Source organism: Epinephelus moara, chromosome 8, assembly GCF_006386435.1.
Source record: "Epinephelus moara isolate mb chromosome 8, YSFRI_EMoa_1.0, whole genome shotgun sequence".
NCBI lineage: Eukaryota > Metazoa > Chordata > Actinopteri > Perciformes > Serranidae > Epinephelus > Epinephelus moara.
This window is the reverse complement of record NC_065513.1, coordinates 10,210,314-10,228,223: the sequence shown is the minus strand read 5'-3', so window position 1 is coordinate 10,228,223 and position 17,910 is coordinate 10,210,314. Positions and strand designations below refer to the sequence as shown.

Sequence of the window (17,910 nt, the reverse complement as noted above, 5' to 3'; positions counted from 1 at the left end):
ATTTCTATACTGCTTGTTAGGGGCACATCACAACCTGTAATCACCACCACATTTGTTCCCCACTCTGCCGCTAAACAGGGACTCACATTCAAAACAATGTTTCTCTCCGTCTTGATCCATCTACGAATTACAATAAAAGAAAAATTGATCCAATCTCTAACTTGCCCCACCCCCAAGAAATGTATTCTTAGCATGCAGCAGAACAGATGCCTTCTATCTCACAGCGGTTGTGAGTTCCTCTCTATCACTGGGGACGAGTTTAAACCCTAGGTGATGGAGATGAACAACTGGCTGGGTCTATTCCCCGGGTGCATGCTCGGCCTTGTTGTTGCAGCAGTAGCCATGACACTAGAGATGAGGCCTCACAAGGCTGGAGCTGGCGAGGAGGAAAAATAATATCAAAAGAGCACAGCATGGTGCTTATCCTTTTACAAGAAGCATGCACTGCAGCGGAGCGTAAAGAGGAATACTAGCTACGGCTCAGACAGAGACAGAGAGAGACACAGCACAGCAGGGGAGAGAGAGGCAGGTGGAAAGGGGGAACAAAGCAACAGTAAGAACAAGCAGGGGGGATGCTATAGAGATGAAGGGATGGACGGATGGAGGTAGTGTTAGAGTGGTTTTTGTCAGTATTGTATGTGATTGCCATGTTGGGCTATTACACTTGGTTGAGTCAAAGGAAAAAAAATACAATGAACTTATGAAGGTAAAAGATTGGCGCATGTTTGTGAGAGTGTGGGCGTGAGAAGAGGACCACGTCATTTAGCATCAATGCTTCTTTGAATACCTACACTGGGTAAGATTTTTAGCAAGGCTATACAAGAAAAGCAAATGGTGAAAATGCAAAGCCACAACCCCAAACAGAAACCTCCCCAAACAGCACGTCTGGTGGTCAGAGGGGACATTGTTAAAATCGGAGAGATATGCAGCTCACTAAGCTGCCTGACAGGAGCCAAGCCCCCAGTGGTTTGTGTCTCTCATAGATGTTCACAAACCAAACAAACCAAAAAAGAAATAAAAAAAAAAGAAATGAAAAAACCCCAACTGGCTTGCTCTTCAGAGGCAGGGAGCAAGCAGCAACATCTGCACCTGGCAACCGCCAGCTACGCGGGGTAACAGGGGACCAGCTTCAGCGGATGGCTCATCCACAACCCTCCCTCCCTGCATCCCACCTCCTCTACAACCCTCCCTCCCTTCAGCCAGCACATCAGACGGATGCGTTTGACATTTACACAGCTTTCAACACTTCAGAGACAGGAGATTTATTCCGCCAGCGGCCCTGGCTGGAGCCAGGCCTCGACCTGGGCTGGCCCCCATGACGACCCTGTAGCTCAGCCCTGAAATGAGGCAGGGCTGAAGAAAGAGAAGCAAGAGGGAAGGAAAAAAAAAAAACAGAGAGAGGGAGGGAGGGATGGATGTCTCGATTCTCCTGGACATTTTCTCTGGCAGATTCCGATAGACGTGCAAGGGGAAGACAATAAGCGTTGCGCATCCCGGAGCACATTAAAACGACTGGCCAAATTAATCACACAGTTCCACTTGTCACACTCGGAGGACAGTCTGCCATGAATTCTGCCTCAGAGATAGAGAGAGGAACAGAGGAGGAACTTGCCCGGCGATGCAAATACTGGCACAGCGTCAACGACTGTCTGCCTGAATACTGATGGCAACCCTGTACTTGCTGCAAGAAATCTAAAAAAAAAAAAAGAAAAAAAAAAGGGCAAAACAAGAGTTTTGTGAGCTGCTGGCATTTAACTGTCACTGTCGGTTCCTACTCAAAATAAGTAAAGTAATAAATCAAATGTATAAAAGCAAAAAAGAGAGCATATGCATAAAAGTATTTGTGCTTTGATAATACAATTTGTGACGAAAGCTTGCCTTGCTGTGATCTATCAAAGTCATTTTAATAAGTCTTGCCACCAGTATTTAAGAGTGTAGGATGAAATGTAAGTGTAGGAATAACCGCTGATTTCACACAATTCACAAGTTTCAAACTGCTCTCAATTCATGGCACTCCAAAACAATGTAGCACCAACTTTAACACTCTTGATCAGTTTGGGATGTTACATCTTGATTCCTCAAAATATTTACACTGTGTTGTACCAGTGAATGTCTTAAACTAAAATCTTGATAAGTAAGAAGAAAATAAAGGATGCATGTAAAAATTGAAGACGGGCCACAACGACTCGGATTGAGCAGTAACACAACAGCAGCACCTGATCCCTTGTTGGTGACAAACCAACAATGCAAAACATTTAGACATCTTCATACTGACAAGAGAAATGGCTTCAATTTAGAAGACATCTCTGCAGGGACATATACTGAGATACTCCTGATTGTAAGGGAGAGAGTACCGACAAACCCAGATCTCCTAGAGTGAGAGCACACAGAGGGGGTAATGGTCCATTTAGATAGTCGAGGACCAAAGCAGTGTCGGATACTGGTGGAACAACACCAATTTCCTCACGCAATTTCCCTCCTGCGGGTGCTGGGATGAGGTGTGGGGACGTGGGCACCGCGGCCACTCTGATAGGGCGCAGAAGCAGAGCCTGGGGTCCGCTGGGGGACCTCCTGCCAGGCCTGAGACATCAGCAGGATATCTGAAGGTCTCTTCAGCCTCGTGGCGAAGGGTGAAGCCTTACTTGAACTCAACTTTCATAATTTATCAACAGGATGTTTTATTGCATGCTCTTATACTCTCACCGCCTCAGAGATACATTTAGAAAGCCGTGAGTCACTACAAAGTTGAGGAGGTGGTGTGTGTGTGTGTGTGCGTAAGCATGTAAGTGGGTTGGAATGACATCAGCATAGTAATAGCGAAAGGAGAAGAAATAATCTTTGGATGATTCAGATAACCTTACACCGTCATGGCTACTGTACACCTTAACGGGGCAAAAACTAAAAAAAGCTCTGGGAACTTGAGCTGAGCCGTATTAATATTAAGGTGTACAAGGCTTCCATAGCACCATCGCACTTAACTCACAACCACAGAGAGAAAAAAATCAAGTGATTGCTCTTGACCCCACTAGCTGTATCTGAAAGCACCACCTAGCAAAGTGATTTGATCACAGGATCAAATCTATACAGCCATTTGACCCTTGACCTTCCCAGCAGGCAGCATGGGAAGTCAGCTGATTACCCTGGGTCAGCCTAGGAGCTCTGGATTAGGAAAGTATTGATCTCAGTGAAGATGTAGGCTCCAGAGGGAATGAGATTGAGAGAAAAAGCTCTGCCGGGTAGAAATAATATCGACCAGCAGAAGAGGCCTAGACAGGCTCGCACGTAAAAACCATATTTGAGCTTGGGACCTCGGAGTTGGCTGTGCAAACAGAGAGACGGCTTCAGCAAAAGCTCCTTTCACAGAGGCCCATTGAAAGAGGACAGAGAGAGAATGAGAGTGAAGGAGGATTGAAGAAGACAAGCTCAGGGAAATGCTCTTTGCATTAGCCAGACACACAGAGGCCTCTGGTTCAGAGCTGACACACTTAAGGGAAGAGTCAGCGGGGGCCATGTAAATCAAGCCGGGGTGAGGAAAGATATAGTCCTGACCTGGGGCCAAACTAAGCAGACTTTAACATTACCCAGAGTCCATGTAAACAGCACTGAGACCTGGCAGCTCTCTGTTTCACTTCCATGCAAAGTATGTGGTGAGGTCGAGGGGGAAGGAGGGGGAGGGAGTGCACGGACAGATTGATGGTGATGGCGGTGGGGGTATACTTGAAGAGCTGTCCCCCTTCTTCACTAAATTAAAGGACCGCCTTGTCCTTTCCAACAAGAAATCCCTCAACCTTTGCTTTCAGCACTCTCCGGGGGAGTGACAGAGCCGACTGGGCTGCTGGTGTGATCCTTGGAGTAGTTTGGCGAGGGAAAAACAGACAGTAATGGCAGATGTACGAGGGAACAGGGAGCATTTATTCAGCTCAGAGAAAAAGAAGAAAACTGCCAGAAACCTGAAGGGACAGGGAATACACAACTGTGTTATGAATATAGTCGCAGAAGAAAAATGGGGACATAGGTAAGAGAGAATGAGAAAAAAACCGACTGATTTATGTTTTTTTTTCACACCTCGTCTTTCATAAGGCTCCCTTCGGCTTCTTCTTGTCTCTGCTGACCGTGTGACTCTAACTAGCTCGCTATCTTGCCTTCAGAGTCGAACCCACACACACATACACGCATGTACAACCCTCAGCACCTCCCAGTGTTTTGACATGGCCCCGGGCCCGGTGCTGCTGAGCTGCAGCGGCAGACACTGGGCATTGGAAATTTAAGTCGGGGCGTAGGAGAAATTAGGCGAGGAGGCAAGGAAATGGGATGTTGACTTGAACTGGCCCCGGGGGCAGCTGAGAGTCTCCCTGTGCAGCTCCGCTGGCTGCCTGACAGTTTGATGGAGCGAGTGGAGGCTTCCCCGCGGCCCGAGCCGCCGTCTCTAACACTGATGTAGCTCAGTGAGGAACAGATTGAGCCTCCAGGCATCGCTCTGTACTGCTACTCCCCTCCTCTCTTGCTCCTTCTCACTCTCTGTACTGCTACTACTAGCTCTCTCTCTCACTAATCCTGTCAAGCCAACACACAGAAACATGTACACACACATATGCACGCATATACATACTATCACACGAAATCACATACTGTATGCACACTTTAAGACACTTAGATACACAGAAATAACAGCAACACCCACAGAGAGCTTGGCTCCCTCCTTCCTTCTCTTCCCTACGACAGTAATGTGATGAGCACTACAGATGCTGTTTACTGAGCTCTGGCCGACGCACAGGGGGAAGGAGGAGGAGAGGGAGGGAGGGATGGAGGAAGAGGCAGAAGGAGGTAGAGTCAGGGGGCTGGCAGGCCACCATAATGAAAAGAATCTGGCGGCGGCCCACTGTGTGCTGGTCATGAGAAGCATGTGCCGCCGGGGGGCTCTACTGCTAATTTCAGGGGGCAGCCAAGCGTTTCACGCTAGACTTGTCATCAGGCCAGAGGGGGCATTCATACTGGGTGACAGCAATTGCGAGAGGGCGGGCAGGGGGTTTGGGAAGGGGGGAGAGAAGAGAGAGGGAGAAGGCTTCAGCCCCCTTCCCCCGCCTTGTACCTCCTGTCCCCCCTCTGCAATGATCAAACGTTATTGTAGGCAGGGTACAGAATTACAAATGAGTGTCCTGTGGCAACGGCTGGAACTGGATTCAACTGCTCTTTCCGCTCTGCTCACTCCTCAGGTGGCCACGAGGGGCACACCTCATCCTGCAACCCCTGCTGTCCAAACAGGATTTAATACTTGCATCTTCCTAGTTAACATGACAATAATAATCTGTTACAAAAGCAGGCGGTTTGTAAGCCCACGTGTTCACACACAGAGGTACTGGGAGATATGGATAAAACCTTAATCTCTTTCCACAACTGTAAATTTAGGGGTTTTTTTGTCACAGTATCAATACATAATTTGATAGGGGTGGACAAAATTCAATTCAGAAATTGTTTAAAATAATCAGACCATGAGACAAGACTTGAATTAAAACAAAGAATGATGAGTTCAAGGGTTACAGATTTCTGTATTTACAACTTTAGTATCCTCCTCCATGTCTGCCTACATCGTGTTAACTTGAGAGGCAGTTGGATTTGAGTGAGAATCACAATATCATACAAGAATCACAAGATCACACGAGAGTCCAGCCCTGATTTGCTTCCACTGTCTGTCCACATAGCTCCCATGGTAGAAACAGTGTTGCCAAATCTCTACCAGTGGACACATTTCTACGTTTTCATGGTAAATACTGTCATACTGCCAATCCCTATAGTGTAATATTGAAAATATCTTGGAAACTTAGATGTGAAACAACTTACGGATAACACAACCAGGAAGGAAAATCCAGCAAATGAAATGCCTGACAAATCAAGGCACTTCTGCCTACTCGCTGATTTGCAACATTGCCTGCAATAGTCTGATACATCAAGAAACAAAGGATAGATCCCTCAGTATATAAAGAATGACAAAATCTCTGATGGCTGACAAACACTGTATGCCTTATGGTATACATCACCATATTGACTATCCCTATCCCCGCCATGTCCTTGGTTTCTAGCAGCTCCCTCCATCTCTACAGGACTGGCAGTCTGTTAAAGGTGAGATGTCTGACTGGCACGTCTTTAATCAGTGCCATCGACTGGCCTGAGGATTTGTGTGCACTTGGGGTTTATCTCTCAACTCGGCTAGATAAAATGAGCACAAAGTCATTAAAGAGCTGAGACGAGAGAAAAAACAGAAACAGAGGGTAAAAACACCCTGTCAGCCCGACCCCTACATCGCAGATCCTGTGAAGTGAGAGACAGAGTGAGGGAGGTAGAGCGATGCAAGAGGAGAGTGGGAGCTACTGAGGAGTCGATGCTAACAGCTGGCAGCCTCCCCCTTAAAAAAGAAGCGGCTGGCTCTAGTCTGGCAGCCAGGAGAGGCGAGCGAGGGACAAGCAGGGATGAAAGGAGGAGTGTGAGAGATGGAGTCAGTGATGAAAGGTGGGTGGTTGATGGTAGATGAGTGGATGTGGGATGGGGTGGGGTGGGGGGGATTAACCAGCTTGCAAGGAGAAACTTCTGTTCATTGCCTCTGACACAAGCCGTCACATGAGAGACAGAGGAAGGGATGGGAAACAGAGAAAGAGAGACAGAGAGCAATGTAGAGGGAAGGAGGAGAGAGGAAGGGGGAGGCAGCCACATTGCACATCTTCAGGCTGTGAATAATTTAGAGGAGCACTGGGGAGACGAGACGAAGATGAACACAAAACACTGGCAGCGTTTGACCTAGAGCTGCAGCTACATCAGTGCACATCACAGAGCGAAGAGAGCTCCCTCTCTCTCGCTCTCCCTCCCTCTTTCTCTCTTTTCTCTCTTTTGCTCTTCATCTGCCTCCCTCTGTGTCAGGGAGGAAACAGCTGTACGCTATTCTTGTTTCGGCTCACATTCTATGAAACTCAACAGAATGGCTGACAACTTTGTTTCATAAGGATCTCTCTTTCTCCCTCCCTGCTCTGGGCACGTCAGAAGAGTCGGAAGAGCCGCACACGAAACGGATGTGTGTATAGCCAGTCTATGTGGGGCTATAAGGGCCGACACAGGTCTGTGACATCAGACGTACACAGGGTTAATGATACCATTACATCAAGTGAGAAACAAAAACTAAACATCTGCACAGTATGTACTTTCTGTTGCTAGGGGGTCTCTCAATCAAAACAATAACAAAAGATGTTGATGACATTGTGAAGTTGCATGGGATCATGGGAGTTGTTGTCTGTGTTGTTTAACAACCATATAGAAACACGTTGTAGCAGATAAACTGCAATATTACTGTTTTTGAGTAAAATCTGTGATACTGTATCATCCCATGTTTTTTCCAGTTTATAAAATAAAGTTATAGATTTCTCTGAGTTTGAACATTGTTGGAAACATTTGGGAGAATATAAGTACACAACTCAACAAAAAAAATATCTATAAAGATTCGGTCATTTTTAGACATTTGAATGCATAAATGTCACATAGCTTTTCTTTCTCTTATATATCTTTGTCAATCGAATATCTTTTGGTTTTAGACTGATGGTTGTCCAAAAAATGCAATTTGATGTTTCAGGGGTTTAAGAAATTGTTATGGACATTATTCTGACAATCTACAGCCTAAATGATTAAATGATTTGTAGCAACAATAATCAACAGTTTACTCAGTGATGAAAATAATCACTAGTTGCAGGTACTTGACAATTAATACATTTGAAGAATTGTCTCCCAAACATTGTGCCCATTGCATTTTAAGAGCCGTGATCTCAAAACTAATTACAAGATAAAAAGTATTTACTTTGTTAATTCAATTCTAAATTAATATATAACTAGTGTAATATCTAACACGATAAACTGACATTTCATTGACTCATTTCTAGCAGAATGTCCACATCAGCACAGCCTGTGTCAGAAGACATGATGCAGTATGAGAGAGAGACAGCACTGTGAGCAACCGAGCGGTGGAAACTGTGGACAGCAGCAGTAAATAACAGCTGCCCTGTGATTAGGCACAGAAGAGGTTAAACAGAGCTCGTTCACGCCGCCTTTGTCAAGGTGCCATGAATCACCTCACCTGCTGAAGTGTGTGTCTGTGTGTGTGTGATGAAAGGACCACTGGGCATCTGTGGTGGGAGTGACAGTTGGGCGGACAGAGGGCGGTCTGATCACACCAGAAGGGAGGGGCCATTTATTACTGTAATTAAGGAACCGTGGGAGCAGAGGAGGAGAGATTTCTTATGCACACTGATATGCACATAGAGGAAATCTCTTAATTTGGGAGGAATGATAGCATGAGGCAAGTGGATGAGGAGTAAAAACATGAGGACAAAAGATGGCAAACAAAACTCACTTGCCTCTCTTTATTTTCTCGGCCCCTCCCTCCAACACCCTCTCACTCCCTCTCCCACTGTCTCCTGCTCGGTCTGCGTGGCTGATATTAATGGGACGTCCCTTGTTTGTAAATGTGCCAAGTTGTGTGCACCGCTGTGGGCTGTCTATTATAGCAGGCCTCTGGGGCAGCTTTTCCATATGCCGTCACATATGGCACTCAGCAGCATCAATTAATGTTGTTATAATACTGATTTTTATGAGCTAGGGTTTCACTCCTTTCCTCTCTTCTCTACCCCTCCACCCCCTCCTCCCTTTTTTTCACACCCACTGTCGCTGATTATTTTGATTCTTCAAACTTCCTCTCTTCGAATTCCTCAAACCTTCGACAAACCTGGCTTCTGAACAGTAGAGGATCCGAGAGGTTTTCTGAGCCAAATTCTGAAAGCTCCTACCAGCTCTACTGAACGCCGTTCAAAGACCTTGAACATGACTTTGTTCCTGCTATACTGCAGAAGAAGGGTAACGCAATTGCCAATGTGTCAGAATCTTTGCATCTTCTCTGAAGCTAAGAGACTTCGATCAATGAAATATGAAAAAACACGTGAAAGATAAAAACAGCAATTATACAGACTGAAAACTACGCTGGGTAATATCACATATCTGCAACCAAACACTGCGTCTACAGCACCTATTGTAGTTGTGGTCACATTAGGCTAGCATCAGGGCCTATTAGTGTGTTAAATTAGGCCTGTATTTATGCACAAAGCAATAGACAGATGGATGTAAGAACAGAATCTGAGGGGCCTTTTTGTTCCCTGGTGCCTTTGGTGGTGGATCTGACAGGAAGGGAACAAGAGCGTAGCAAAAAGCCCCGCTTAAAAAGCTCCCAGCCACACCAGCCTTGTCAGCGACGCCACAATTAGAGACTAGATCACTGGCGCTTCCCAGCGAGAAACATCTCACCACCACTCCTCAATGGAACTCTTTCGTTTGAGGAACACACTCAAAGCTGGGTTTTAAAACGTTTCGGATGGCTAATCACTCTCAGGATGAAAGGCCCTGGCGTGTTCGTTTGTCTCAGCGTGGGGAGCTTCCCTTGCCGTTTCTCTGTCTCTGATTCTGATTGTTTTTGTTCGTTTCTTTTTCAGCAGGCAGGCGAGGCAGGCGAGCTGGCAGGCAGCGCTGTTTGAAGGTGCAGTCAGACCCGAGTGCAGGCCTGATGCTTTGTAGTGATATTTCCAGCAGCACAATCTCATTACTTTTTGACGTGGGGGATGCGTGCAGGGGCGGATTGTCATTTCACGCTGTCAAAAGTTCCGTGAGGGAAACGGAGACGGGAATGGAACTTCAATGACCTGCATGCCTCTGGCTCATCAAGACTGAATATATTAAACCAAATAACACAGATAAAATCCAATGAACCAGATCCTTGAAGATGCTTGTAAACTTAATGTCCAGTCCCCAGGGTTGTTGAAGGGATCTCACTTCTTATCTGGAATCTTTGTAATTGGATCTATTTCACAGCCTCCTAAACCTGTCACTAAACATGCCCTGAACCTAATTAACCTACATACAGCGCGGCATATACTGCAGGCAGTGCATGTACATATGTAGCTAAAACAAACAGGTCTTTGTGTCTTGAGAGGAAAAGTCCTGAGGGCAGCATCCCACACCTCTCAAAGATGGTGAGAGCTTCTGGACGTTTTCACATGGGACAATCATTGGCAGCTCCCCCCTTAAAAAAACAAAAAAAAAACTAGGGGGGTTGTCCCTCGAAGTTGATTTCACACGGAGTTCTTTCAATACGGAGAAAAACTTTGCTCTGTTTAAGAAGCTGCCAGGCACTGATTGAAGCGCCTGGTTACTATGCGAACCCCAGCCTGTTGCTGGGGTGACTGTCCCAAAGTGCTTCCTGGGTAATTTTCGAGGTCACTGGTTTGTGCACGCCTATGTGGTGCAGATGGGCCCACCCTCATTCAGAGCCCAGCAGGAACTCTTTCATTAGACCCAGTGAATGGCCTCATTCATCCCCTTCACCTCAATTGGTCACACTGCGTCTCCGCAGAGGGCCCAGGACAAACTTTTCTCTCTTTCCACTCCCTGATCTTCCACGCACCACCCACCTTAGTCATGCTTCACTTTTGTTCGGAAGCATGTGGTGGCTGAAGCTCCAGGCCTCATCTTTGTCTGCAAACTACCCTAGACTGAACTGGAACCAAACTGACATTGCTGTCTTCGTTTATCTTGAAGAATGTAAAATAAAACAAACATTATATGACACATTATTGGAATCTAGCGACATTTATCTAACGCATACCCATAAAAAGAATGATCATTCATATTCAGAAATATTTTTAAATATTTTGTGCAGTTCTTTATGACTTATCAGAGCTTTAATGCCCTGTCCCATACTCCTATTTCTATCTCAGTGTTGCACGAAAAACCCCAAGGAGCCATTCCAGCAGAATTCAGAGCCATTTCATCCCTAAGTTGCCTCTCCCTTCACTGAGTCGCTCCTGTAACTGCAGTGCTTAGCCATGCTAGTGGCTCCTCTACTCCTTGCCTCTTTTTGGCCCTCAAGTGAGTCTCAGGTCTGGCCTAGTGAGAAGTGACTAATTGTCTTGAGTTGTTAGTGTGCCTGGAATGAGATCCACTTCAATCTGCGACAGGGTGCACAATAATTTTGTTTCCCCCTTCCTCCTCCCCTCTCTCTCTCCGTCTCCTTCTTGGAGCAGATTTACCCCTTCTGCTTCTCAAGCTACTGAGCTGTAAAATTGAGTGGACGGCAGGCAGGATAAAGAATGAGACCTGGCATCGTGGACGCACTAACCTTGAGGAGGGCCACTGCTGCTGGCTGCACCTAAAGAGATGGAGACAGAACGTCAGCCATATTGGACTGAGGAAGGTTAAAAATGAGGAGGGAGGAAAGACCAAAGGTGGAGAGAAAGGTGAAGACCCTTGCTGAAGAAACAGTATGACAGCTTGGTAAAGCTGATCTAAATCAGCATGAGGATGGACATACACACTACAAAGAGATGACAGGGCGTCAACCACAGAGAGAAAGAGAAAGGAAAAAGCATTAGGTATCATTTAAACTGACCTGGTCTCCTCTTACATTCCTTGATCTTCCTCACCTCCATCTTTACTTTATAATGTAAAGTCTTACCCTAGTAAATCTGTCAGCTACTGCAGTGCACAGTACAGCTACTATAGTAGATACATAGATAGCTTTATTGATAGACTCAAGGTCCATTTAAAAAGACACACAAACACACATATAATTTAAAAAAGAGACAGTCATACCAGTGTTTCCACATAGCTGACTGATATCGCACAATACTGAGACCATAGTGTACTATTAAGCTTTGCAATTAAACAAGTCATACTGAACACATACAATGTCTGACAAAATGTACATATTTTATAAAAACAGTGTATAAAACGACCCCGGAGCATGTTTCCTAGCGGTTCTAACAAAACTATCCCTCGTAATGAAATCAACTTGTATAGCCACTCCTGGAACGAATCTGAGCAATCAATTACTATGAATCACAAATACACTAGCTGCAGTTTAGATGTGAACAAATGGAGCCTCAGTCCCTTACAGATGATATTAGTGCACTGAGCTGCTCTCTCTCCACGAGAGATTAAGCAGGTTTGTACTCTCCCAGGCGGGCAGTGCTCCCCCCTCCAGGGTGCTGCACTATCATTTGCAGGAAAATTACTTCAGTAATGAAGAATCCAGGCCCATAAATCCTCGTGGCCTCACCTTCCTTCGCCTCCCAAGTCTCGCTGAACAGCTAGTAAAAATTCCCTTTAAAAAATTCATAGCGCAATTTTGCTCAAATCCCTCCCAGCAAGCACAATTATGGAACTTTCATCTCAATTGATTTATGTCCTGGGCTAAGAGAAGGGGGGCATGGGTTGGAGAGGGGTGGGGGGGAGAAAAAAACAAGTGGTAAATCATTGTTTTTAAAAGGGAAGGCGTAAGGCCTTTTGTCACTTTCACTGCATGTGTGTTGCGGTGCATGTGATGGAGAGGTGCATGGATGAGGGGAGGAGGAAGAGGAAACGTCTGAAGGGTTTGAAAGCAGGATTGAAATGGCAAAAAGGAGGAGGAGGGGAGGGAGATGGGGTTGAAAGGAGCGGTATTCCACTTGATTAATAACACTAATCAAATTATACAGTGTTCCACTGTGCCCTGAAATCTGGGGCCATAATGTCCTCTAATGGCGAGGTTCATGGAGCTAAACTTCAGAGGGAAAACACGGTGCTGACTGCTGCATGCCTTAATGAAGGCAGTAAAACATCCATTTCCAGAAGCCATGAAATGAAAGGCAAGATTGTAGATGTGCACCCAGTGGCTCTCCCACTGCAAAAAAAAAGAAGGCTGTTAACACAAAAGACAGTGTCGGAGAGAAAGGAAGAGGGGGACAGACAGACAGACAGAATGACGCAAGACCTTAAGAAGAGAAATGAGGAGAGAATAGTACAAGTGAAGAGATTTAAAGGGCAAGAACACCAAGAGTAGGGGGATATAAAAAGAAAAGGGATGATGAAGTGAGGATAGAAAGACAGATTGGTAGATGCTCTCAGTGCTTTATTTCCAAAGAAGTTCTCTTCTGGCATGAAGACAATCTGTGTCTGCTGATTATGGATGAGCCAGGCTGCTTTACTATGTCTGTTATACTTAGTGCTGCTGACAGCAGCCACAATTCATCACTATTTAGTTGCTGATGCACCTAACCACAGCATCCTCCCCCTCATCTATCTCAATAGCACTCCATTAGAGTATTCCCTCTGTCCATCCAGGCATGCATTCTGTTGATCCATCTATCCATCCGTATTTCCATTTGTCCGTCCAGCCACTTGTGCGATCGTCCATCCATCCTTTCATCCATACATCGGTCCATATGGCCATTCATCCATCCATATGTCCATCCATTCATCTATCCATCCATGTGCTGTCCACCTATCTAACCATATACCAATCCATCCAATCTTGTGTGGATAAAATTCTGCTCTGAAAGATCTGACACATACAACAATATTGCTCTGACCTCAGCTGTCAGCTAGCTGCAGCAGGTAAGACGTTAGCTTGTAACTTCTAGGCACCATGCCAAAAGACAGTATGACTTCTGTCAACAGCGGCACATTATATGTCGAGCATCAAAATCTAAGCACAACACATAAAGATCACTAGTCACAAAGTGTAGTCCTGCAGAAAAAAAAGCCTGCTGCATTAAAACTAACTGAAATTCCAGACACTTCAATTTATATAAAAAAAAAACATTATGGTTTACATTCAATCTACTAAATTGCACATGCTACAAACAATCAAATCAGCCTTTGCATCTTGAATAAAGCAAATGCTGTTTGTAGTCCTTGGGGCGAAATTTCATCTGGAAAGCGAGGGGGGGAAAAAACAACAAAGCTGAGAAAACACAGATTGCTATTGTTATTATTATCATAATTACAGTTGTGCTTATCATGCAAGCGGCCTCAATCAGGATGAAATACAGTTTCATTTGATGAAGCTTCCTGTTTTGACTGGCTTGAGTTTGGGAACCACACACTTGGCTGGCGTGCCAAAAACTCAATCAGGCACAATTACATAGCCATCAGATAGAAATGTAATTGATTTGAAAGCTGACATGAGATATAACTACATTACAGTGGAGGCACAGTGGGGAGGCTCCTTGGGGACAGGGCCTACGGGGAGCTCATTACCGCCAAGCTTTGAATTATTGAGTGCTAAGGCAGTGACATTGAGGAATAGAGGCGGGTGATTGGCTGTTACAACTCCGCAAGTGTTTATCTCAACTTACAGCAACCTAAGACATCTGAAGGAGTGATCTGCCCGTGCATGAATATTGCAAGGGGAGAAGTTGTAATGGTTCATAATTGAAAGGGTTCAGGCCAAGGGAGCGTCTGTGGGTGCACACCATGTCTGCCATTTCCATATCTAGTACTTGTGATGAGTTCAGCTAAGGCAAAATACAATATCATGCTCTGCCCGTGGGTCGTTTGTTTCCATAGCAATAACACCACCTTGTCCTCGTGTCACGTATTAAGCGCTTTGGTTAGCACTTTTTTGTGGATGTGTCACATGTGACACCCAACCCTGCACAATGAGAGCTGTGTTAGCCAAGCACGGTGCTTTCCAAACTTTACTTTCACTTACGTAAAATCTGCTTGGTTGGGTTATGTGTTGTCTTTCTTAGTTGCTGCTGAGCTTGCAGGCTTGTCTGATAGAAACTAGAAGAAACATAGCGCCATATGTTAATTTGTCTGTCTTGTCTTTTTTGAAGTAAAGCACCAGTACTTATATTATGTTATCATACACATTTTCAGTATTTCCACTTCTTAGCTTTACAGACACAAAGAGCTGAAATTAGGTGCCAGCCTCCCTTGGGATGGGGGGTGAAGAAGCACATCTGCCTGACCCTGACCACCACCCTATGGGTCCTCCCTGAAGTGCTGAGGGGTGACTGTTGAGAGGATAAAGATATAAGTCACTGCAGCGGGGCCCCACTGTCCCCCAGGAAACTGGTGACTGCCTACCTCTGGGAGAGCTATGCCCCCTAGGCTTCTGCCACTGATCTCACTCTGTCTCTCTCATTCTTTCTATCACTCCTCTCTCTCTCCTCACACGGCCCTCCTGTGAGCTTTCTCACAAAAATGAGAACTCAATTAATTCAGGCGAAATGAGGACGGGGGAGGAGGAGGAGGAGAAGGAGGAGGAGGCCGAGGGAGCCTGGAGGGACAGAGAACAAGCAAGAGAGGGGAAGCCTAACAGAGCTGCTTGTCGATCTGCGGCCTAGAAACAGCAAACAGAGCACAGGGTGACTGTGCATTTGCACCAAAGTCTTTAGCCAAGTTAATCCTGTCTGCAGTTTAAACATGGCTGATGAACGAACGCTTCTCATTACAGAGGGGGATGCTGGGTAAATAGATGGGTCTGAGGGAGGTAGACAAAGAGAAAAGAGCAAAGCCTGAAAGAGATGAAGACAGAGCAGACATGATTAAAGACATATTGACACTCAATCCCCCTGCATGTTGTTTATTAGAGGCATGCTGGGAAGGTCTCACAGGCTGACCTTTTGTTAGAGTTCAGTGACTGACATGCTTGCTATTATAAAACAACGGTGAAAGACCAAGTGGCAACCTCTGAGGCTGAAAAAAGAAGCCAATGCGGAAGTGCCAAAAACTGCACTTCATCAAATGGCCACTTGAGGCTGGCTCCAAATCAGAGTAAATCCCTGTAGATGCCCATGTGAAAATGCCCAACTTAACAGCAGAAGTAAACAGTTTATAGCCTGGTATGTAAAAATGGATTTAGTCTCTACAGCTAATTTCAACTGTATATAACTCACTGTTTAGATTTCATTAATGCCCAATGTTATGAATATTTAAGAGCAGGACCGCTTGGGTGACAGGCCGGTACAGTTGTTGCTACAGTCTATGAGTCAGTCACCGCTAGCTCTTCCATAGCTCTACCCTCTTGTCCAAATGTGGTCACTTCTGGCCCCCCAAAAACAAGGACAGAGCCAAGGACTGAGTGCCACTGTGCTCTCTAAGGTGTGTGTGTGTGTGTGTGTGTGTGTGTGTGTTTGAGACATAGAGAGTGGTTAAGAGAAGTTGGAAGGTGGACTATTACATGCAATGTTTCTGTAAATTATTAATAACTTACTCGTAAACCTGCTTCATCAGTTAATGCAATATTAACTGAACCCATGATATTTCCTAGTAAGCTTAGCCGAACCCACTTGACCCGGGTCATGCAGGTCGTGGGGCGACTCATTACAGTAATTAATTAATAATTTCTCCGTCTTGCATTTAGTGTGACAAATGTGTTTTGACTCTAGCTGAAGTTACCTTACCTCCCTACTACACAGCACAGGGAATCAACAAAATGTAGTGTAAAAAAAATGCTCCATGTATGTCAGTTCATGAATGTGACCTATGACCTATGACCTTGAGAACAAGGACCTCATGCTAAACAACAGTCATCAATCTTGAGTGAGTCCGGTCACCCTGCCTAATGCTATATTAGGGAACTACAAGCCACCACACAGCTCAGCTAATTTTCTCATGGCCTTGCAGAAAAACTGGCAGAAAACCAGCTGTTAGCAGGGGCTGTAGCCAGGTTTGAGGTCACTAGTGCACACATACAGGCAAACACACACACACACACACACACACACACACACACACACAGTATGTGATATGAGGTGGCATATATGCTAAATAGGCTAAAAACAAATTGACTGTGCAGACACTGTTTTTTTCATCTGGATTGTTACTTACAAGTACACAACTGTTTTCTGTGTGAGTCACTGAGAGCTAAATAAAACAAATAAGAACAAATGAGCCATTTTTATCGGAAGACAACTTGTAAGCTGTGAGATGTTATCTGCAGTTCAATGGTGTTATAAAAGTAACCACTTCCCTATGACAGAGCGTAATTCTCACAGCATTCTGGGATATTTTTATGTTCAGTGTTGACTGCAGTGCATATATTACAATGTTTTACCAGTCCCAGCTCTACGACAAGGCTAGTAAAACAGGCGAGTCAGATAGTTCCAAATTTTCATATGATAAATACCTTGCATGTAAGGAGCCAGGGGGGATTGTGGCAAATATGTTTCCAAGAAAATCAGTCTGCCACTAGTAGTTAGAGTGATTGAATAGCCTGTAAACAGAAGCAGCAGACTTGCTTGACGCTCTCTGGGAGACACTAATATAGTTGTGCTTCCAGGAGCTGAAGGGAAGGAAGGAGGTGGGGCACCGAAGTTCATGAACTAAACAGTGAGAGCAGGAGCTTTTAAAATTACCCTGTCACTGCACTTGGCCTGGTCTGTGAACTGAAACTGCAGAGTAAAAGCACAAGACTGCTGAGTGAAGTACGTCAAGTCAGTCATAAGACACCCATGGTCAATGGCTGATAGTGTTCCTTGCATTAGCCCAAATTAAAATGAGATCTATCTTTAACAATCTCATTAAAAAAAGCCATATGATGACACTTTCCCTCATTTATGCTTTCCATTTTCTCCTCTGCAAACCCCCGAGGAGAATAAATTCTCCTTTGTTCATGGTGCTTGTAAAAGGACCTTTATGCTAGCGGGGAGCATCGTTCCCATCTATAAAATTCATCACGGTCAGAAATCTTTTTTTTTTTTCCAGATCTATGTCCAATCAAGAAAGTGTGGAGACTGCATACTCTTGTTGATGTAACAGGTCCAATTAGAGCCGATATGAGCGTTAAAATGAATTAAGCACACAATTTAGCACTTTAGTTGAAGTCATGTATTTGTGTCCTCACCACACATCAGCTGACCTTGATGCTTTTTTGAGCCAAAGGATATTACACTGACAACAACCCAAAAGGAAGGCCAGGATCTTCCGTGACCTGAGATTGAGGTACTAATGAAAAGAGGCATGGAGCTTTTTGTTGCTAATCGTGTTTGTTTTCTGGTCAAAAATATATTTTCCAGAGACCTGACAGCAGAGTGCAAACAACAACAACATGCATGTAAAATA

At 45.0% G+C, this 17,910-nt stretch overlaps 1 protein-coding gene across 11 annotated transcripts in view; it reads right to left on the bottom strand.

Annotated features, from left to right (window-relative positions):
- fbrsl1 (fibrosin-like 1) overlaps positions 1 to 17,910 on the bottom strand; it is a 326,568-nt gene that overhangs the window by 98,336 nt on the left and 210,322 nt on the right. For 8 of the 11 annotated variants that reach the window (XM_050050408.1, XM_050050409.1, XM_050050415.1 and 5 more), the window contains one exon: positions 11,198 to 11,227. The exons of the other annotated variants lie outside the window; for them this stretch is intronic. In XM_050050408.1, the coding sequence (XP_049906365.1) occupies positions 11,198 to 11,227 (30 nt within the window). The remainder of the gene's footprint in view (positions 1 to 11,197; positions 11,228 to 17,910) is intronic. 11 annotated transcript variants of the gene reach the window in all.